Source organism: Manis javanica, chromosome 18, assembly GCF_040802235.1.
Source record: "Manis javanica isolate MJ-LG chromosome 18, MJ_LKY, whole genome shotgun sequence".
Taxonomy (NCBI): Eukaryota; Metazoa; Chordata; class Mammalia; order Pholidota; family Manidae; genus Manis; species Manis javanica.
This window is the reverse complement of record NC_133173.1, coordinates 20,964,890-20,988,352: the sequence shown is the minus strand read 5'-3', so window position 1 is coordinate 20,988,352 and position 23,463 is coordinate 20,964,890. Positions and strand designations below refer to the sequence as shown.

General features: G+C 40.8%; 1 protein-coding gene across 2 annotated transcripts in view; it reads left to right on the top strand.

Moving 5' to 3' along the window:
• GABRB3 (gamma-aminobutyric acid type A receptor subunit beta3) overlaps positions 1-23,463 on the top strand; it is a 254,264-nt gene that overhangs the window by 189,318 nt on the left and 41,483 nt on the right. For both annotated transcript variants that reach the window (XM_037016591.2, XM_037016590.2), the window contains exon 4: positions 42-262. In XM_037016591.2, the coding sequence (XP_036872486.1) occupies positions 42-262 (221 nt within the window). The remainder of the gene's footprint in view (positions 1-41; positions 263-23,463) is intronic.

Sequence of the window (23,463 nt, the reverse complement as noted above, 5' to 3'; positions counted from 1 at the left end):
TGAGCACAAACTAATTTTTTTCTTTTCTTTCTTTTTCCCAGGATTACACCTTAACCATGTATTTTCAACAATATTGGAGAGATAAAAGGCTCGCCTATTCTGGGATCCCTCTCAACCTCACACTTGACAATCGAGTGGCCGACCAGCTATGGGTGCCTGACACATATTTCTTAAATGACAAAAAGTCATTTGTGCATGGAGTGACGGTGAAAAACCGCATGATCCGCCTTCACCCCGATGGGACGGTGCTGTATGGGCTCAGGTCTGTCTGCCTCTTCAGGACTAATTTTGCAGTGGTGTGGTGCACTGGCATTAAGCTTCTCACTTGAGATGATTATAGGACGTGAGGCCACGTCCTCATATTAGTAAGGAGACATCCATGAAACACTTTGAGCTTTGCAGAGAAAAAAAAATCATAAATGTAAGATGTGGGTCATGACTGTTACTATAAATAGGCATCAAGCCAGTGAAAAGCTGCCTCCTCGGATTGATTTTGTATAATTGGGTTCCCATATCTAAGAACGCACATTCCCTCAGGATGGATTTCCCGTATCAGCCATAAAGTCCTGTAATTAATATTGCCCTGACACATCAGAAGCTTTCAGGAAAGTTTTCCCAAAGCCATTTTTGGAGTTGAAAAAAACATCTAGTTGTGCTGATTATAGGCAACGGTCTCCACTGACCATTATGTTTGATGCCACCAATATTTATAGGAAGGACTAAATGCAAGGCTTCCCAGTGGGCATCCTCTCTCGCCAGGTCTCACGATGAAATCACTTGGCTTGGGAAAGTAAACTTCTGCCTGGAACCCTGAGGCCCTGGGCTTCCCTGGTTACCCTGGAAACACACAAAACTTCCAGTGATGCCCCAGCACAGCTGGTGTTTAATTATTGTGAAGATCACCCTTGCTAAATGGAGTGCTTAAAAATCTTTTGTCTCTTTTCAGTGATTTTGCACTGATTTTTGTTTTGCTTTAATTTCGGTGGGGGAAGTGGCACGTGGAGGGGGGGGTGCTCTTTCTTGATCTGCTGAACTAAAAGTGCCATTGAAGCCTTCTAGGAGTGGCCTATAGTTTTGAGTGTTTGGTAGCTTTTTAACTAAGACTTCAACAGGTCTAAGTAAAGTCATTGCAATGTGTATTTAAATGCACACCACTGTCACTCTTAGTGCTTCAAGATGAGTAAAGGGAATTGTATAAGTAAAAGATGTCAAGTGACTTTCTCAGAATAGCAATATATAAAATGAGAGTCAAAATTTTAGCAAAAATTAGCACATGTCAATCCGCTGTGTTACTATATGAAATGTCTAAATTGGTATTTCTTTGGGTAGTGGTATTTTCAGCATTTCTTATTTTTGGCTGTGTATTTTGAGAGATGTGGTAGTGAGGTTTTGGAGGTTCTAACAAGTACATAAGTTTACAAAAGATTATCCAGAAACCATGTGAGCATAAAATGAAGAGTCATATACTTGTTCCTGTTCCCACCCCACAAAAAAGGAATAGAAGAAGCGTGTGTGTGTGTGTGTGTGTGTGTGTGTGTGTTTGTAGCTGGGGAAAGAGAAAGGAAAAAAATATCAGTAAAATTAAGCTAGGCCTTCTTGGCTTTTTAAACAGAACTTCCTGTTTAGGTACTCTTCATTTTAATTTTTGCATTCTTTATTTTCTTACCAGAGGCAGTTTGTTAGGATGTCCCTGTTGAAAATAAAGAGCTTTTATTTAACTCAGGTTATTGTCTTAGTCCATTCTGGCTGATGTAATAAATGCCACAGATTGGGTGTTTTATAAACACTAGATTTTTATTTCTCACAGTTCGGGGGACTGGAAGTCCAGTATCAAGGTGCCAGCAAATACAGTGTCTGGTAGAGACTCACATCTTCATAGCTGGCACCTTCTTGCTGCGTCCTCACATGGTGGAAGGGGTGAGGGAGCTCTGTGAAGCCTTTTATAAGAACACTGATCCCATTCATTAGGGTCCTATCCTCATGACCTAAGCCTCAACCTCCTAATATCACCGCCTGTAGGAGTTAGGATTTCAACATGTAAATTTGGGGGGACATAAAAATTCAGACCATAGTGGACAGAATGATTTAATATGGATAAAAGAACTGTAAATTTCCAAACTCCATTTGAAAGTGTTGGCTGTAACACCACACAACAGGCAAGAGTAAGAAAAACCATGAGAACAAAACTCTTTAGCTAATACTCTGCCTGAAAATGTATATATAAAAGTTAAATAATGTAATAGTAAATTATTGAAATCTTTCAATATGAAATTCGCACAATAACCTAAAACAACTCTCTAGTCATACTTACATCCATGATACATCTCTGACAGCCTCTTAAGTCTGTAAATATATTTCTACATTAGTAGCTTTTTTTTTCAATGTATTCTCATTATACTTCATAGATCTTTATTTAGAACCTTATATTTTTGAAACAATTCTTCAGATCAATGTGGACCTGGACAAGCTGTCAGAAAGAAAATTTCTGAACAACAGACGGCTGCGTTCTCTACGTGCTTAGCAGAAACACTGTGCCATCTGATTCCCTGAGAAATTGGCTAATCTAGAAATTTCTGCCTTTAGATTTAAAAAAAAACATACATGGCTCTAGAGATTAATTTGAATTTGAAGTAATTGAATTTTTGGACAAAAAACACATTAAGATTTCAAAGTACTGATAATTTTGTTATATTAAATTCATGTATATACAAATTCTGTGTAATTCTATGTGAACTGAAGTACCATTTATACATATTCTAAGTTATATATGTATATATATATATATATATATATATACACACATACTCTATGTATGTTGTGGGTTAGTTTAAAAACAAAGTGTAAGTGCTCACACTGGTGGATCACCTTCCACTGTCACCTGAGCCTCAAACCCTTCCTTCCTTTCCCTCTCTTGACTGATGTGCTCACTGGACTGTGTTGGTCACCTGGGTTAGGGTATGTACACCCCCAGTGATACGTTGCATCTTTTTGGTAAATGGGTACTGTGGCAGGGGCCTGCAGGGCCCACTGGTGCAGCTGAGAACTTTAGTGAGTTAATCTCTCCACGAAGGTTTGTGGAATGCTGGATTATTGTTAATCTCTTGCTTATAAGGTGTTGCTGATGAAGGTCCACCCCAGCAGAGATTACTTTCCTACTGGTTACATCCCTGGGATACTAGTTGGCTTGACTGTGTTCCTGACATAAGGTTGAATATTTTTCTTGCCATTGTCTCCACCCCAAGTATCCAGCAGTAGCCCACGCTGGTAGGTCAGTCACCAGTAGCTCCTCTGGACTCCTTTTACTGTATTCAGACATTTCAGTAAAGCATCAATGAGAACATTTGCTTTATCAAGCGTAGATGAAGATCTCTGGCTGTAGATGAGCTTCATGACGTAGGTTTGTACATCATGTCAGTCTTATTCTGGGAATTCATGATTCCGTTACCGTGATGATTCTGCAAAAGTAGTCAATGACTACTCACACAGGTACTTAAGAGTGGTCATGTTCTAATAGTGTTAAAAGGATGTTTTAAATCATGAACTATTTTTTCAATAATTTTTATAGCCCTTGGAGTTTGAAACCTGGGCTAATACTAGCTTGAGCTCATGGGCTTGAGCTCGGCCCTCTAAGACAATGAATTGAGCCTCTGTCGTATCTCTGAGTCACAATGTGATGTGAGAGAATGCTCTGGAGATGGTGTGCATACCATTCTAACATAAAACTTGGGTTCCTTGAAATTTTCCTTTGGACAACCAGTCCTTTTCAGAAACATGGAAGATCTTGGCTACCAAAGAAGCTCATGGGTCTTGGTCTTGCTCCCATCACAGTTACCTGTTTTCGTTGGTGCTGGGCTCATGTGTTCTGCTCTTAATGAAGAGGTAGAGTCCTTGTCCCTCTCCTGTCTTTCTGTCTTTCTTTTCCAGGCAATTGATCACCTGATATCACTGAATGTGTCATTTTGCATCACTGAGGACACTTTGTAATGTGATCTTCTTCAAGCCATGCATTTTATGTCTTTGGACCATTTCTCTGATGCTGAGCTTTGGTAATGGGCTCCCAAAGTAGTAATTTATTTGCTCCAAAAGCACCTGGGAATCTACATTGAGTCATGTTCACCAAAACTACACAGCCATGTTTTTCATGACAAGCTTATTGCAAAATTGGACAATATATTGTAAAGTCCCCACTTGCTGTTAAAAATTGTTGAAAGTTGCCATTCTCATATTTAAAAGTTTGAATGCAATGTGAAATTGAGCCTAGAACTTATTTCAGATGATTTAAATTAAGTCATCTAATTGGTTTGGCTGCCATCTTATCCCAAAATTGTATACAGTGGTCTGTTCGAACACCTTTTCCCCCCAAAGAAAATGGAAGCTCACAGAATTAATCATGCCCACATGATTTTGATTGTAGGTGTGCTTAACTCTCAAACTTGTTTCATCACTTCTCCCAATTACTTTCATGTAAAAATTAACACATTGATAAATTGCTTTCCAAAAAGATTATGCTCAGCTTTACTACCACCAGCAATAAGTTATGTAGTAGCTTCTGGGTTGTGACCCCTGCTTTGGGCTTTATCATTGTTTAGGCTACTGTAAATGACCTATTGATTTACCTCACCCCTCAAGGCTGGAGAAAAATCCCATCTCACGCTGAATTCAGGTTCGTAAAATCCTCCATCCTTCCGAAGCATGTTTCTTTTTCTCTTACTTTACTTTTTACAGCTGCACTTCCACATTCCTCCTCACTTTCATTTCATGAAGTTCCCTCTTACTTTAATTGAAACACAGAAACATCTTTATCTTCCCGTTTACAGAAAGACCACCATCTGACGTGCTCTCGGCTCACGCTTTGCCTCCTCTCCCGAAATGGAAAGCGGGTCCCTGAGCATTTAACAGCCAGCTTCCTCCGCGCATCCCCTCCCTGCTCAGAGGTCGGGCGCCGACGCTTCTCACCCCTCTCTCTCTCCCGCTGTTCTTCCTCTCGTCATGCTTCCCATGTGCAGACCTTCCTTCTGCTCCTCAGAAATATCAAGAACGGCCCTTTTTTACAATGTTTACACATGTTCATTGCTGGGTATAATTCTTTATTTCTAAATATTCATGTTTTTGGCATCATAATATAATTCTATAAACTAGGACAGTTCACCTGTTACCTCCCCAAGGAGAATCCTGCTCTGATCATGAATTCCTTTCTGTGACACTATCTTATTTTTTAATTATCTCTGGTATCTAGATCTGACATCTTGTCATTTTATTGCATTTCTTATTTATTGACTCTGCTCCATCCACGATGGTGGGGAAGTCACTATTAGAATATAAATTCTCTGAGAAAAGAACTATTTCTTTCTTGTTATTGTTCCATCCCCCAAATCTAGAATAGCACTAGGTGGAAAAACAAGGAAAAAATATTGTGTGAAGATTAAATTCAAATTCCAACACTCTATCTGTAGTACTTGTAGTTCCACATTTTTCACTTGGATTCTTAATCTATCAGAATTTATCTTCGTATATAATGTGAAGTAGCTATGCTATTTTTTCTTCTCTAATGGTTAGCCATTTGTTCCAATACTTACCAGTTTATTCTTCCACATAAACTTTAGAATAATTTGTTTTATCAAATTCTTAAAAGTATAGTTTTAGATTTTGGTTGGAATTATGCTCACTAAATATTGCTTTAAAAGAACACATGTTATACTATATTTAATCTTTCCTACATAACCATGGCATCTCCACATTTATCATGTCTTCATTCATGCCTTTTTGTAAAATTTGTCATTTTCTTCATAGACATTCCACTAATTTCTTGATAAGGTTATTCCTATGTTATTTTTAAATAATGTGGTACTGTTAGGAATGGGATCTTTTTATGTTATTTTCCAGCTGACTTTCACTGATATGTGGAAGAGCTGTTGGTCTATTTGTTTATTGTTATCTTTTTTATGCATCTATCCAATATAATATCCAGTCAGACTGTACTTTAATAATTTCTAATTGTTTAGTTAATAATCTTGAGGATTTTAGTTTTGCAATCATATTGTTTATAATAATTTTTCTTCTTCGTTTTCATGAGTTTTGTTCTTATTTCTGTTTCCTCTTTTATTGTATTGATTTCAACTTCCAGAAAATGAAAAAATTCCAGAAAATTCTTCTGTACTGATAAGTCTCTTTAGATTTTCTTCTTGTATCAGTCTTTAAAATTCATGTTTTTCAGAATAATGTCCTCTTTATCTGGCCTTTCTAATTTAATAGCATGCCATAGGTATTGCCCTCTAGAACATATTGTTATATTCCCTCCTTCATTTATAATTTTGTTTACTGAATCTGTTTTATTTATATTTTTTAAAGTGCTATCCTTTGGTTTTACACAGTAATTCTATTTATTAATTTCTGCTTTATATTTATAAATAACCTCCTCTTTAAAGATCTTTTTACTGGGGAGTGATATCGACAAACTGTCAGACTAAGAAGCTGTAAGCTCTTGTTTTTCCGCAGGAACAGCAACAAGCAAGCAGAAGCTGTCTGATCTCTGGAAAATATTGCAAGTGACAGCAACCGACCAAATACCAAGGAAAGGAAAAGCTATATTCAGAAGAGTAGGAAGGTTTCATGGAATTTTTACCTTCCATTTCCCCATCCCCTCTCTGATGCAGTGTCACTTTCCGTCTTGAGCAGGTGGTAACCCAGTTACCAGTAGCCCCCTTGCATTGGAGGGAACACAGCAGACCTCATTTGTGATTTATTGTGCACATATATTTTAATTCTGGAGGACACCTGAAAAAGTGAACCAAGATGCTCATCTCTGTTTTGTGTAACTCAGAAAACAGGCAGCAAAGGAGGTATGCCCTGCTCATAAGACTACAACCTATGTGCAAACCCACAGATGTCAAGGGCAAGAGATTCTCGGTCTCTTGAAATGTAAATGCTCTCAAAATGTAAAGCAGACCACTAAAGACCCAAAAGAGAAGCTGGGGGGAGATGGAGAAATTAATAAGTCATTCAAAAATAGGAATGTATACAGAAGAAGTTAGAAAGCTATCCATATGACCAGGCAAAACATATTCTCAGAAAACTCCTAAGAAGACTAAGTGTTCACACTGCCTAATCCCTAACCCCAAAGCATCTTAGCTAAGCAGTGAAGAAATACAACAGCTCAGAGCTAATCGGCAAAGGCTGAAAGAGGTAGCTCCTCTCTCATTTTAATTTGTTTGTCTGGGGGTTTTTTTTTGTTTGTTTTAGCTGTGCTAAAACATTAGCTAAACCTAAATTAATGAAATGGAAACTTTGATGATTACACTTGACAAGGAAAAATCTCCTTTTTTAAGTTTAGAAATATCTCAAAACAGGCTATTAAAACATTCCACCACAAAAGGAAAACAAAAGACATCAAACCCTGGAGAAAGGAGAAAATCTATTTTCTAGAATTACATTATAATAGTCAAATGCCCAACTTTCAAGAAAGAAAAAATAAAAAGAGACATACAAAGAAACAGGAAAACATGACCCATTCAAAAGAACAAAATAAATTGACAGAAACTGTCTTTGAATAAGCCCAGACATTGGACTTGCTAGATGAAGACTGAATTGTCTGTCCTAACTATGCTCAAAGAACTAAGGGAAAACATGAATAGAGAACTAAAGGAAATTGGGGAAATGAATAAAATGAACAATAAAAAAAACACAAAAAGATCAAAATCATAAAAGGAAACCAAACAAATTCTGAAGCTGACAAAAAGCAGTGAAGAATTCACTAGAGGTTTCACTAGCAGATTGGAACAGGCAGAAGAAAGAATCTGCAACTTTGAAGCTTGGACAACTAAAATTATTGTGTCTGAAGAACAGAAAGAAAAAAGAATTGAAAAACAGTAAATAGAACCTAAGGGACCTGTGAGAAACCACCAACTGCATTAAAATAAGTATTATGGGAGTCCCAAGAGATGAGAGTGAGAAAGGGACAGTGAGATTACTGAAGAAATTTTGGCCTAAAATTTCCCACAGTTGATGAAAACCACGAATCTAAAATCCAAGAAGTTCAGTGATCTCCAACTGAGGTAAAACCAGAAAGATCCACACTAAGACACATATAATCAAGCTGTGAAAAGCACAGACACAGGTAGAATCTTGAAATCATCAAGAGTGAAGCAACTCATCACATCTAAGGAAGCCTCAAAAAAATTACTGGTCAATTTTTATTGAAAACCTTGGAAGCCAGAAAGAAATGGAATGATTTAATATTTAAAGTGTTGAATGACAAAACTTATCAAGAGAAAATTCCATATCCAGCAAAACTGTCCTTTAGCAATGAGAAGAAATTAATAAATTCCCAAATAAACAAAAGTTGAAGGATTTTATTACTACTAAACCTGCCACACAAGAAAGGCTAAAGCCAGTCTTTCAGGTTGAAATTAAAGGATGCTAGACAGACTTGCTGGTGTATGAATATATAAATATCTCCAGTAAAGGTAAATAAACTAGTACTATCTTAAAGTTTTATTTGTAGCTCCATTTTATATTTTCTAACATGATTTAAAAGACAAGTGCATAAAAATAATTATAAATATGCTATTAGATACACAGTGTACAAAGATATAATATGTAACATCAATAACAGAAATGCAAAGCAAATTTAGGGATTTTATATGCATTAAAGTAAATCTGTATCAATTCAGATTAGATTATTATAATTTCAGGATATATATTGAATTGTGTATTTATATATATGTGCAATCAATTATTTTATATATATGTGTGTGTATATATGTATATATATGTATATATATGTATATATGTATGTATTATATGTATATAATCCCCCAAAGTAAAATGTTTATTTAATAAACATTAAAAAGTGAGAAGGGAATCAAAACATATCATTGTAATAACAATGAACTCAGCTAAACAGAAAAGAAAGGAACAAAGGGCTATGGGGCGTACAGAAAGCAAACAATGAAATGGCTGAAGTCAGTCTTCCTTATCAGCAAGTACTCTAAATGTAAGTGGATCAAATTCTTCATACAAGAGCCAGAGATTGGCAGAATGGATAAAAAATAGAACAGGATCCATCAATCTGCTATCTACAAGAGACTCACTTTAGATCTAAAGACACAAGCATTTTTAAAGTAAAAGGAGAAAAAAATGTATTCCTTACTATTAGTAATTAAAGGAAATTAATTAAAGACACATCTTTTCAGTCAGTGACTATAACAAGAGACAACACCATGGTAAGAATCAGTTTACCAGGAAGATATGACAGCAATAAACATACATGGCACCACACATCAGAACTCCAAAGTATGTGAAGCAACATTCACAGAATTCAAAGTAGAAATAGACAATTCTACAATAATTCAAAACTTAGGAGATGCTGGGAAGTGGTCCTAATAGGGAAATTTATACCTGAAGACATATACAAAAAAATAAAAAAGAATCTAACAGTATATATTAGGGACCTAAAAGAAAAAGTAGTAAACTAAACACAAACCTAGCAGAAGGAATAATGTAATAAGGAGTAGAATAGAGATAAAAAAAAAAAGAATACAAAGAAATCATTCATTGTATCAAATCCAGATCAATGAAACCAAAATTTGGTTCTTTGAAAATATCAACTGAGTGGACAAACCTTTAGTTAGATTGACTAAGAAAAAGGAAAGTAAGACTCGACTAAATTCAGAAGTAAACAGGGCAACAACCATACCAATTTTACAGAAATAAAAGGTTCATAAGAGAATACAAAGAAAAATTATATGCCAGAAAATTGGATAACATAGATGAAATAGACAAATTCCTAGAAACAACCAGACTACCAAAACTGAATCATGAAGAATTAGAAAATCTGAAAAGACCTACAATTATTGTGATGATTCAATCAGTAATCAAAAACCTCCCAACAAAAAAAATCCTGGACCAAATAGCCTCACTGGTGAATTCTACCAAACACATAAAGAAGAATTAACCCTAGTTAATGCAAAGTCTAACTCTTTTAAAAAATTCAAGAGGAAAGAAAACTTCTTCACTCATTCTATGTGGCCAGCATTTCCCTGATACCAAAGTCAGAAAAAGATAGTGCAAGGAAAAAAATCACAGCTAAATATCCTTTATGAACATTAATGCAGAAATCTTCAACAATATACTAGAAAACTGAATTCAGCAACATATACCATGACCAAGTGGGATTTATTCCTAGACTGCAAGGATGGTTCAACATAGGAAAATGATATTAACAAAATGAGAGGGAAAAATAACACATGATCATCTCAGTTGATGCAGAAAAAGGCATTTGACTAAATTCAACAGCCCTTTATGATAAAAATGTGCAAAGAACTAGGAAAAAAAGATACTTCATCATACAATAAGAGCAATATATGAAAAAACTCACAATTAAAGTTGTCATTTGTAAAAGACACAATCTTTTCCCCTAAAATCAATAACAAGTCTGGGATGCCTGCTTATGCCGTATCTATTCTAACTGAAAAGGAAGTATTAAAATTGTGTGCAGATGACATGATCTTACATAGGAAACCTAAAGATTCCATGCAACAGCCCCCTAAACCATTAGGTCTAAAAAAATAAATTCAACAAGATTTCAGGTTTCAAAATCAACTTATAAAATTCAGTTGCATTTCTATATACTACATGAACAACCTGAAAAGGAAATTAAGAAAGCAATTCCATTTACAGTAGCATCTAAAAGCATGAAATACTTAGGAATAAATTTAATGATGAAGGCAAAATACTTGTGCATTAAAAACTATAAAACCTGGCCGAATGAATTTAAAGAAGACATAAGCAAATGGGAAGACATTGTTCATGGATTGGTAGACTTAAATTAAGGCAACAATACTACTCAAAGTGGTCAGCAGGTTCAGTGCAATCCCAATTGAAATACCAATGACTTTTTTGTTGTTAAACTGAAAACCCCATTCTAAAATTCATAGGGAATTGTAATGAACCCCATATACCAAACAAATCTTGAAGAACAAGGTTGGAGTTCTCACATTTCCTGGTTTCAAAACTTACTACAAAGCCACTGTACTCAAAAAAACAATATGATACTGACATAAGAATAGACACATAGATCAATTGACTAGAAGAGGGAACCCAGAAATAAACTCTTGCACATGTGAGCAAATGACTTTTGACAGGGGTGCCAAGATTACCTTGATTCAATGAGTAAAGGACAGTCTTTTCAACAAATAGTGCTGAGAAATAGGTACAAGAATGAAGTTGGGTGCTTACCTTATACCATATACAAAAATGAGCTCGAAAGTATATGTAAGAGCCAAAACTACAAAATGCTTAGAAGACAAAGACGAAAAGCTCATGACATTAGATTTGGCAGTGATTTCTTGGATATGACACAAAAAAACATAAGCAACAAAAGAAAATATATAAATAAAATTGCATCAAAATTAAAGACTTACGAACATCAAAGAACACAATCAACAGAGTGAAAAGACAACCATGAAATGGGAGAAAATACTTGTAAATCATATATCTGGTAAGGGTAGTTAATATCCAGAATATGTAAAGAACTCCTATGAGTCAACAGCAACAAGAAAAAAATAATCAGCTCAAAAATAGTCAAAGGACTGAATAGGTACATTTCTCCAACGAAGATACACAAAAGGGCCAATAAGCATGTAGAAAGGTACTTAACATTACTAGCCGCTAAGAGAATGCAAATCAAAACCACAATGAGGTATCACTTCCCACCCATTAGGATAGCTATTATCAAACAAATGGAAAACAAGTGTTGGCAAAGTTATGAAACCAAACCAAACCCATGCAGTGGGCCAGTCTTTGAGACGTGATCTTTAGCAGACAGAGAATTTATGGCAAGGCAACCAAGCAAGGAGACAGGAGAGCAAGGTTAAAATGGGGATGGCTCAGAGTATAGTGTCGTATGATTGGCTGAGGGTTGGGAAGTTCTAGTTCTCCTTCATTTCAGATCTGGGCTGTAACAATTAGTGGCACCCTTTACTTCAGATTATCTTCCCCGATTTCTGGAACTGGCCTTTTTAGTTCCATGGCTTAAAAGTATTTTGTTCGGAACAGGTAAAATGTCATTGACCAGACAGGCAGACCCCTTCCTCAGAGGCTCAGATTGAGAGGTCTGTGGCCTTAATCAGCTTGACTAGTCTGGCTCCAGGGGTCTTGCAAAAGCAATTCATGACTTCTTTGCCTTAGAAGACACAGCACAGAAAGTGGTAATAAATTTTAACAATGTAGTGAGTAATGGGCAGGAAATGACTTTTCACTTTTTAATTAAAAGGCCAATGTTTCACTTATGGAGTAACTGGAACCCTTATGCTTTGTTGGTATGAAATAGTTCTAAACAGAGAAGATTCATATTATCCAGCGAATCCAGTTCTAAGTATACACCAAAGAAACAGAAGCAGAGATTCAAACAGATCCCTCTATGCCGTGTGTTCATAGCAGTATTCCCAATAGCCAAAGGTAAAAACAGCCCAAATGTCTGTCCACACATGAGTGGATAAAAAAAATGTTGTAATCCATACAATGGAGTATTATTCAGCCTTAATGAGGTGGGAAATTCTGATACATGCTACAACATGGCTGAACTTGAAAACATTATAGTAGGAAGTCAGTCACGAAAGGATAAATATTCTATGATTCCTCTTACATGAGGTACCAAGAACAAATAATTTCCTAAAAAGAGAAAGTAGAGAGTCGTTCCCAGGTTCCAGAGTGGAGGAGGGAAGAATGCAGAGTAAGGGTTTAATGGGTACAAAGTTTCTGTTTGGGATGAGGAGAGTTTTGAGATGGATGGTGGTAATGGCCGCACAGTGCTGAGGCTGTAGTTAATGCTACTGGCGTATACTCTCAAAAATGGTGCAAATGGTGAATTTCATGTTACATGTATTTCACTCCAATTAAACCAGTTCTTTGTTGTCTCATGTTTAATTTTAATTTGTGACTTGTCTACTGTTTGTTTTGCTTTGTTTGTCTGATAGAGCTGTTTCATATGCATTTTCTGTCCTTTACCTATCATCTCTGTGTTTTTGAAACTTTGTCCTCTTCCTCCACCTTTAGGAGGTTTCACAGGTTTGCTTTTCTTTCTCTAAGTATAATTTCCAGAACAATAGCAAAACATCATTGGGAAATTCAGAATTACAGACCCATCCAGACCTGCTACTCAGAATCTGTTTGTTAACAAGATCCCTTAGGGACTTGTGTGCCCATGAAAACTTAAGAAGGCACCCATGTCATGAAATGACTTTTAGCTGTGTCAGTTCTCTACCATCTCTGTCTTCAGTATGAACTTTGATTCAGCGCTGGCGGCTAGAGTTCTTTCCGTTTTTGCCCTGGTTGTACAGCATCTGTCTATCTGCCTTCATCTCAGGCTGTTCTTAACATATGTCTCCCTGTTCTTGTTTTAAAGAGAGCAGATGCGTGCATGCCTTTTGACAACCAAACATGTATGTTCCAAATTTTTCAACTTTCGTTTTTCTACAGTTCCACTCTTTTCATAGAATACCTCTTTGTCTTATTCAGAATGTTTATCCTTAGGTGGAAATACTTGTGGGGACAAAGTGACCTTCTAGTGAGATTGTGTATATGGTGAACTTGACCCCTGAGCTTCACCCTCACTTGGAAGCTATGACCCTTGGATCAGGAAATTAGGTAAATGTGCTCCATCTGTTGTTCCTGATTGGCATTTCTCCACGGGGGGCCCTCCCATCTGCTGGCTGGGTGAACTGATAGGCCATGAAGTCAGATGCAATGCAGGGTAGGTGAACTGATAGGCCATGAAGTCAGATGCAATGCAGGGTACTTGGAGCAATCTGGAATGTGTCTTCCATCCTGGCAGGCAGGGCTCCTATGCCTTGTGGGTATTTGCCTCTAGCTACAAGGGCTTTTCTCTGAGGCAGTGGGTTGTGTGTGTCTGGCTGTGCCCACCCAGATGCTTTCAGCCAGGGAGTTGTGCACCCTAGAGCTTTAGAGGGAAAAAGAGGGAGAGAGAGTGGAGCTGTGGGGTGGGTTAGAGGGCAGGCCAGGTCTCCGAATGTCTGGCTCAAGGCTGTTTCCTAACCCTTTCCAGTGGCACTTACTGTGATGGCAAAGATGTTCTATAATCCGAACTGTCTGATGCAGTAGCCACCGGCCGTATGTGGCTATTGAGCACCTGATTATGACTAGTACATCGGAAGAACTGAATTTAAAATTTTATTTAATTTTAGTTAATTTGAAATTTAAATATAAATAGTCACCTGTGGCTAGTGACTGCGGTTTTGGATAACATAGTCATAGTTCTAGATGTTAAACCTGCCAAGTGCCGTAATTAGATCCAGATGCTTGGGAGACTCAAAGTACTTTACTGGTTCTTTCAAATGTTGCCTCCCTTCCTCTTCAGAGGTTAAAGGTGTGGTGTTTTCCTTAAGAACTTCCTCACTCTTTGCTCTAGTGGCTCTGCCCCCGGCAGGTGCGCAGGGACCTGGCATACACGCCTTCCTGGGGTTGGTTTTCAGCACAGTTACCATTTTTGGCCTTTGTGGTGTTTCATCACTGAATCGTTTGAAAATTAGGAGGCTGTGCATTAGGGCCTGTCTCATTTGCCTGATGTGAATACTCACTTCCCAAGATCGATATCCCCAACACGATAGTGGATTTACGCTGAAATACAGAAGCAGATGCTCCTATAGTGGAAAAACGCTATCTGCTGAGGGCTTTGCTCTCTTACCACACTTCTGAGAAGTATCAGCTTGTGATTTCCAACTGTAACTTGTAACTTACGCTGTTCTGTGTGTGTGGTTGCTTGTGTTGACTGTTGTATCTGTTATAGTGCTGCCACAATGTTGGTGCATCACAAACAGCTAGCAGGCCTCAGTGTCAGTTGATATTAAGTGCTCATTGCTTACATGTCTGGGTGATGGGTGAGCATCTCTGCTGACCCTGGTCAGTCACCCGTAGGCATGCGGTGGGTGGCCTCTGCAGGTAGGAGGGGGCACCTCCGTCCTGCTCCCTTTGTGCAGACCGGTAGACCCGTCTGTGCATGGCTTTCTCACAGCAAAGGCAGAGCACAAGAGAACACCACAAACACAGAATACCTCTGGAGGGCTGAGCTTGGGGCTGTCACATAGGTACTTCCACACATTCTGTCTGAGAGCGAGCCACAAAGTTAGCCCCCAGGCCAGAGGGTGGCAGACAGCTCCTCCTCAGTGAGAAGCATTGCTAATGACATGGCGAAGAGTAGGTCCTGGGAGGTGGGGAAGGAATGGGGTTGCCAACACAGCCAGCTCACTACAGTGATCTTCCCAGCAGCATCCTCGATGTGTCTGCATAGAAAAGGCTTTCTGACAGTTCTGTGAATGCATTTTCTTATGTTTTTCTTGGAAACTGAAACAAAAATTGGGATAACTTAAATGTTGTCTTATGCCCTGTGCCTTCTCCATGGTGAATAATAAACACTTGCTTTAAAAGGATGCCCAATTGGTCTGACATATTTGACTTAGGCCCTTAATCTTATTCCTGGAAAAATGATAGACACCAGCACTGCCTGACACATGGAGAACTGGGAATGAAGGTGAGTATGAGTGGCCACAAGGCAGTCACAAAGGGGAAAATGGTTACCTGCAAAGCAACACTCCGGGTGTGCTGCTGTCCAGCCATAGACACAACTACCGCCCAGAGTTCTCTGTCTTTGGGGCATCCCCGGGGCAAGTTAGAAGTAACACAGAAAGTGCTGCTAACATGCTCCTGGGTCCTGTTTAACAGGATTATGATCAGACAGCCAGGGCCCCCATGATGGTGTGTACTGCTGTGATCCTCACTGCAGCAGAAGCCGTAAGCCTGGGGGACTTCATGCTTCAACAGCGGGATTTGCAGAGGGCCTTGGCTGTGAGTGCAGGGGTGTCATCCAGAGACCTTGACCAGTGGGCACATGGCGGCTCCCAGAGGCTCAGTGACTGTGCAGGGCCAAAGCTCCTACTGGCAATTCTTGAGAGTCTAGACGTCCTTATGAACATAGAATGTATGTATTACAAATTTCTCTGTCCTGTTTGTTCTTCTATCCACAAGAACCTCATTCCTCAAGTAGGCTTTTCAAACGTGGATACATTTAATACTTTAAGGCAGACGCAGTGCCAAGGAGGTAGCAAAGTACAGGACTCAGTGCCTGGGTCCGACCGCCAGGCTGCCTTCCAGCAGCACTGGAAACATGGCCAACTGACTTACTCTTTCCAAACCTTGGTATGCTCATCTGCAAAATGGGAATAATTACAATAATACTGTAGCAGAAGCTGTAAGCCTGGGGGACTTCATGCTGCAACAGCGGGATTCACAGAGGGCCTTGGGTCATCTGCAAAATGGAAATAATGATAATAATATCTCTCTGGTGTGGTTGTGAAATTAAATGCATGAGTATTCCGGTCCTGAGCACAGAGCTGGGCACAAAGCAGACTCTCAACCTACATTACATAAAGTACAGATATGGCCGTGTGCTGTTCTGGCCCCCTTTCCTGTAGTGTCGTTGAGCCCTCTGTCCCCTGCTTCTCAGCTTCTCCATCGTGTTTTTCTGCTTTCCGCTTTCAGCATCCTCAAAGTGACCGTTTGTAAGCATTGAATGCAGACATCTTTTCTGTCCCTGCTTTTCTATATGAAGCGTGCACATTGCAGCCATAGAGACTCTAAACACTGTTGTCTCACTCAGAAAGCAGAAGAGAAACTGACAGAAAAGAAAAAAACATTCTGGGAAGAGAATTCCTGCAGAATCCTCACCCAATCAGATTTCTCACTGACTCCATCATTCCTTAGAAATAGGAACAGAACTCTGATATTACAGGGGGCTGCAGTTGTGGACCTAGATTTTGGTTAAAGTCTCCTCTCAGGACAAATACAAATTATCAGTGGAGAATATGAAAATGTGCGGGTGCATGGGGGACGATGCAGACGGAGCTGAGCTGTCACTGTGCCTTCCCTGTCCTTAGCCTATCTCCAGTGACTAGGCTCAAGCTCTCAGTTCTCTAGACTGAAATCCCTCTCACAGTATCTGCAAAGGCCCACGGGTTCAGTCAGTTCACTCATAAAGCCCACCCCTCATACCTGTCATGAGTTTATCCAGTTTGGATGAAGGCTTCGAGACTCAGGGAGGGCTCCTGGCACGCTGCACCCTTGTTGACCTCTCACCCCCCATCACTTCCCTTTTCTTGACTTTCTGTCCCAGCAGCAAACAGACCTCTTTCCTCCTTCCATGGTCTTATCCCTGTGCTTACCATTTGTAACATCTGGTCTTGCTTTTCACTTTGAGAGAGTTTTCTATCTATTTCTTCCATAGGAAAATATTTGGGAGTAGATGTCTTTACCTTAGTCTTCAAATGAATAAAAGGGCTCTATTTTATAACCAGTGTTACCCAAGAATCCAGTATTAACCAGTACAGGACAACTATGTGGGGATACTCCCACAATTCTTCTAACTTCGTGTTCTCTTTCCAAAAATTCCCATGAAACACAGTCTACAGAATGTCACAATTGGTGTGAGTCCCCAAACAATTTAGACATGTGTGTGTGTGTGCATGTGTGTACATGTATATTCATGTGTGTCTGTCAGGGGTGATACTGAGAATGAATAAGGAAAACAAAAACAAGTAATCTCAATTACTGACTCTGTTTAAATGAAGAGGTACCAAAACATGCAGTAACATTTTTAAATTGGAATTCTTCCCAAAAGAGGTCTTTTTGTCTTCTTCATGAACACTCATAATTTTAGCAGAACTTTACTCTAATTTTGATTTAAAGGCATCTTGTATGGTTGTTGGTTGTCAATTTGCCATAAAACATGCCAGACTTTAAAAGTGTGAGGCTGGTTCTTCAGTTGGCCAGAAAGTCAGATGCTGTAGAAGAATATACCAAAGAGCTATGTGTTGACTTTGGATTACAGAATGTAATCCACTCTCGGAATAACATTTGGAAGTGTAATGAAATTTTGAAAGGACACACTTTCACCATTGGTATGGGTCTTAGAGCATATATCTGCATGGCATTTACATGCTATTTGTAGAGCATTGACCCCTGCTTGCCCAATGTGTTGATTTCCCTCACTGCTCTTCTCAGCCATTGATAAATAGATCTTGTTTCAACCTGTTGCTTCACCAGATGCTAACAGAGGGACATCATTTATTCCATTATTCCCTTAGCATCTACATTTGGTTTAATGAGACAAGCCTAGCAGAACTGGCACATGTCTGGTGTTTTACTGATGCTATTGTTAGGATCTGCTGATAGGAGCAGAACTTGCTCATATTATCTGAAGTAGTAGTTTTGTTGTGAATATTCACAGGGAAGGCTATGGAGAAAGCTGAATACTGGGCTTCAAGAAAGACAGAACCTGGAAGGTTGTTGGGAACTCAAGGTCTAGGGATCTCAGAAGAAGGCATGCTTGCTTCTTCATTCTTATGATCCCCCACTGAGTGGGCATATCCAGGGCTGCCAGTTGCACAATATCCATATTAGCTATGAGATTGCTGCTCCCTGAGATGTGTAGTCCCCACCCTGCAGGCTGTGTGCTGTGGCCCAGCGATAGCAATGGCTATCCCCTCAACCTCCCACCCTGTATGTTCTTACGTGTGTCACACTTTATCATGCCTTCCTTTCCAATTTGGGAATGGTACCCTAGGCCTCTAACTCATGAACCCACAAGTTAACCTCTTTTCGTGTGTTCTCTTTAGTCCTTTTCTATGGAGGAGAATCCTTTAGCTCCCTTCTGCCTTTTTACTCACACCACATCATAGATTCTTGATCAACTAGTGGTTGACTGTCCTTGAATCAGGGACCCACCCCAGTGCAGTCAGCTGTGACTGTGGTGGTGAAGGGGTGGTGTTGCGCGCCCCGTCCTCGCCGGCAAGAACAGCACGCAACAACAGCAGGATTCTTCTGCAGAAAGCTTTATTCTTCAGCTCTTTGTGAAACAAATGAGTTGGGCAGGACCCAGAGGGGAAGGAGAGGCTTGCTTATATAGTTCTCATGCTCTGACCTGGTTGGTGCGGCTCCATATGCCTTATTAGCATAACCATTTGGTGGGTCTCATTGGTCCTTATGCCAAGGCGCAATTAGCATGTAATTTAGTGGTGTGGGATGATTTGTCATTAGGAAGTTCGGGGCCTTCCGGCTGCCCTGCATGGGGCGCTATTTTCTGAGCGCGGCTGCCAACATCTCCCCCTTTTTTGTCTAACAGAAGCTCAAGGCGGAACTTGCCAGCAGAGGCGGAGACAGAGGCCTGACCTCCATCATACTTCCTGATGCCCCCTTTTTGGAGAGGGGTTCTGGGCATCTACCCCTATGCAGTCAGGCATGCCTCTCAGAGGGGTCCAAGACCTCTTGCAGTGCTTTGCCTCGCATCCTCTGGCTGGCGTTGGGACCGCTTGGTACAAAGGGTTTGGACCCTTTTTCTCAACCCTCTTGCACCATGAGCTTCTTAAAGAAAGCTGTGATTAAGCATTGAGGTACTCGGGCCTGGTGCAGTGCCACATGGGCTCAGGGTGCAAGAGCTACCTCAAGCTAAAGCTGAGCTTCCTTCTTAAGCATATTGAGCCACACTTGGGGAGAGGCGCCAATGTCTATCGCCATTAGGGCTTGAGCAAGGATCACCTTGTCCTGCTTATGTTGGTTGCGGAGTCTGCATAACAACCAGAGTAAGAGCATGAGACCTCCAAGCAGGAACACGCCCATCCCAGCCATGCCCGCCCACTCCTTGACGTGGGAGAGAGCTCTGAGGAACCAGGAAGAGAGTCCTTCCGCTACGGAGATATCTAGACGGGTGGAGTTGATGTGGATAATTTCTCGCCGCAGCTCTTCTAGTGTCCCATCGAAGTCTTGGGACCAGTTTCCTGAAAGATACTGGGACAGGTCTCGTGACAGATTAGCTGCCCGTGTAAAATTTTTATATTGAATGCTAGTGATGCAGAGGGCACGATATTTCCGCTCACATCCCAATTGGGCCATTTGCCAGAGCACCTCCATTTGTTCCTCCACGAGATCTATGCGTTGATTGAGGATCATTATTCCTCCTTTCAGTTTGCCATCAAGTGTGGACTGTTGGTCCAGGGCAGAAGCTACTGAGGCTGCAAGGTTATTGAGCTCTGTAGCCGATTTGATGGAGGTGTCTAAAGCTATACCAGCGGCGGTGGCTGCGACCGCGGTCGCGGAGATCAGGAGCACTATGGCGGCTGTAACACCGAAATCGCGCCTTTCTCGAAACAGAGTCATGGTGTTAGGGGCGTCTACGGGAACAGGGACCCAACGGGGGATGCGGACTACCAAAGCATTGGTAAAGTTACGCGCATCCCAACACTGAGACAGAAAGCAGGTTTCATTGGAGCAGGAGTCAAAGCTACTATTGGATAAGATAAACAGAAATGGGGGGTATACGCATACTGGAGAAGGTGGAAAAAGGGAATTAGGTGACTCTGGACCTGATTTTGCTGAACACGTGTAGTTCTCGTTGTTATGGGTCATGATCATGTTCCAGTGTGCGCGCATGTGGTTATTCTCGCACCAAAAGGTGATATTTTTTACACCGATTCCCCCACCCTGGAGGGCGGAAAAGGGGGAGAGGTCGGTACACGAGCCATTGACTCCACACAGCATCCATTTATGGAAGGGGTTCATGCTCAGCTGCTGACGAAACTCGCCTTTGAGCACCTTTACTGGCCACCAAGCCTCATTGGCTGGCCGTCCCTCCATATCTGGGGAGATGGTAAACTCCTGCCTCTCAGTTGCCCACGTTACTACAGTTGACTGACAGTCAGTCCAGGGCCACAGCTCTCCCTCATAGTCGCCCACACAATGGGAGGCATATTTGGGTTGACGAGGCCTGTCGGTGGAATTGTTCCTGGGAGAGTGTACAAATGTGCCATTGATCCAGAGAACCATCTGGTGGATAGTCATGTTCTTATAGGATGGGCTCCCTTCCTTATTAGGCCCTTCAAATTTAGCTGACATAACGGGGAGGCTACTGGCCTCTAGAATTATGTCACTGAACCATCCGTATTTCCTCCGTTTCAGGGAGATACAGCCAGCTAGATTCTGAGTGGTGAAGCATAATGACCCATTAGTTACGAAGGATCGGTTTTCTCCCAGGGGAGCTACTAGGGTGTCTTTAACTAAGTAGGGCAAGTTCATACTAGTATTGGTAGTGAAAAAGCGCGGAAAAACGGCTGCATTGAAACGGACAGGCATAGGCTTAGGAAAGGCAGACAGGATTCCCCATCTCAATACTCCCTGAGTCGGGGTCTCCAGTGTCAGGAGCAGGGTCAGGAGGTACAGCGAAGTCATCTCCTTTGTTTAGGACTTTCCTCGTTAGGCGCTCCGGGATCCAGAAGGGATTTTCTTCACCCTGGGGGAAAACACACACAGCTCCCCTGGATCTGATTATGATTGGATCCGGGCCCTTCCATTGGTTAGATAACACGTCCTTCCATTTTACTAGTTCTTGTGGGTCTTTTGGCCACTGATTATGGCGATCCGCTGCTGTATGGCTTTGAGCATCCAGATTCAAAAAATTTATAGTGAAAAGTGCTAGGGCTATGGCAGTTTTTGGTGTGGGGGGTATATCTTCAATTCCCCCTTTTTGTTTAAGTAAATAGGATTTGAGCGTGCGGTTCGCGCGTTCCACAATCCCTTGACCCTGTGGGTTGTAGGGAAGGCCAGTGATATGTTTTATCCCCATGTGATGACAAAATTGAGCAAATTTTGTAGAGGTATAGGCTGGGCCATTGTCTGTTTTCAGAATCTGTGGTAATCCCCATGCGCTCCAAGCTTCAAGGCAGTGCTGGATGACATGGGAAGCTTTCTCTCCTGACAATGGGGAGGCAAAGATGACTCCTGAACAAGTATCCACGGATACATGTACATATTTCAGTTTCCCAAAAGACGAAATATGCGTCACATCCATTTGCCAAACTTGTAAAGGCCTAATACCTCTGGGGTTGATCCCAACATGAGGTGTGGGAAGGAAGCTGCAGCAATGTTGGCAGCTAAGGACAATGTTCCTAGCTTCGGCCCTGGTTATGCTAAACCGCTTGCGCAGTGTTTCGGCAGTGACATGAAATTGTGTGTGGAATTTTGAAGCTGTGGTGATAGGGTCTAGCAGGGGAAAGGCTATGCTTCTGGTTGCGAGGTCTGCCAGGTGGTTGCCTTGGGTCATAGGCCCGGGAAGGCCTGAATGTGCTCTGATATGAGTTATATACAAAGGAGATTGCCTATGAAGTAGTGCTGATTGTATCTGTTTGAACAAAGTGGCTACTGGGCTGGACGCTTTAATTAGCCCGGCCACTTCTAGAGATTTGACTGCATTAACTACATAACAGGAGTCAGACACAATATTTAAAGGTTCAGGAAAGATTTGTAGGACCTCTAAGACTATGCGACATTCCACTATTTGTGGAGTGTCAGGCGTGTAGCCTTTTGTCACAACTTTGCCATCATGGACATAGGCACCTGTGCCTGTCTTAGACCCGTCCGTGTAAACTGTTTTTCCATGAGGCAGCGGGGTTAGGCTAGTGACCCGAGGAAATACTAGGAGATGATTTTTGGCGAAGTTGATGAGGGGATGTTTAGGGAAATGATTATCAAAGGTTCCTGAGAAACTGTAAGCAAGTATGGCCCAATCATCATTCATAGCACATAATACTTGTATCTGTTCTACGCTGTAAGGGGTTATAATTTTAGCTGGAGCCTCTCCGAAATGTGTCATGGAGGTTTTTACTCCTCTCAAAGCAAGTTTGGCCACGGCTGCTGGATAGTACTCTATTGTCCTAGCCTGAGAGGCTTGGGGATGAATCCAGATCAGTGGGCCGTGCTGCCATAAGACTGCTGTTGGCAGCTCTGGGGTGGGAAGGACACACAACTCAAAGGGTTCATTCGATTGCACTCTATTTAATTGTGCTGTCATCAAAGCCTGTTCTACTTTGCGAATGGCTTGTAATGCCTCAGGTGTGAGGGAGCGCGGTGACGTTAGTTGTGGGTCTCCTTCTAGGGTTTTAAATAGTGGAGTCAATTCAGTGGTGGGTATCTTTAAGTATGGGCGCAACCAATTAATATCCCCTAGGAGTTTTTGGAAGTCATTCAAATTTCGCAATTGATTATGTCTTATCTCAAGCTTTTGGGGGCAAATTACATCTGTGTAAATGGTTGCTCCTAGGAATTTGCTAACACTAGATTTTTGGACCTTCTCGCTTGCTATATTCAGTCTCCAATTTTCTAGGGATCTAGTGAGATCTATATATGCTTCTTCTATTTCCGCTGGTTGTGGGGAGCAAAGAAGGATGTCATCCATGTAATGGATGATCTTTAGCGTGGGATAGGTCTTACGAATTGGGTCTAGCGCTCGCTGAACGTACAGTTGACATATGGTGGGGCTATTTGCCATTCCTTGAGGGAGGACCTTCCACTGAAATCTGGCATCGGGTTGTTCATGGTTAATAGCTGGCAAAGTAAAAGCAAATCTTT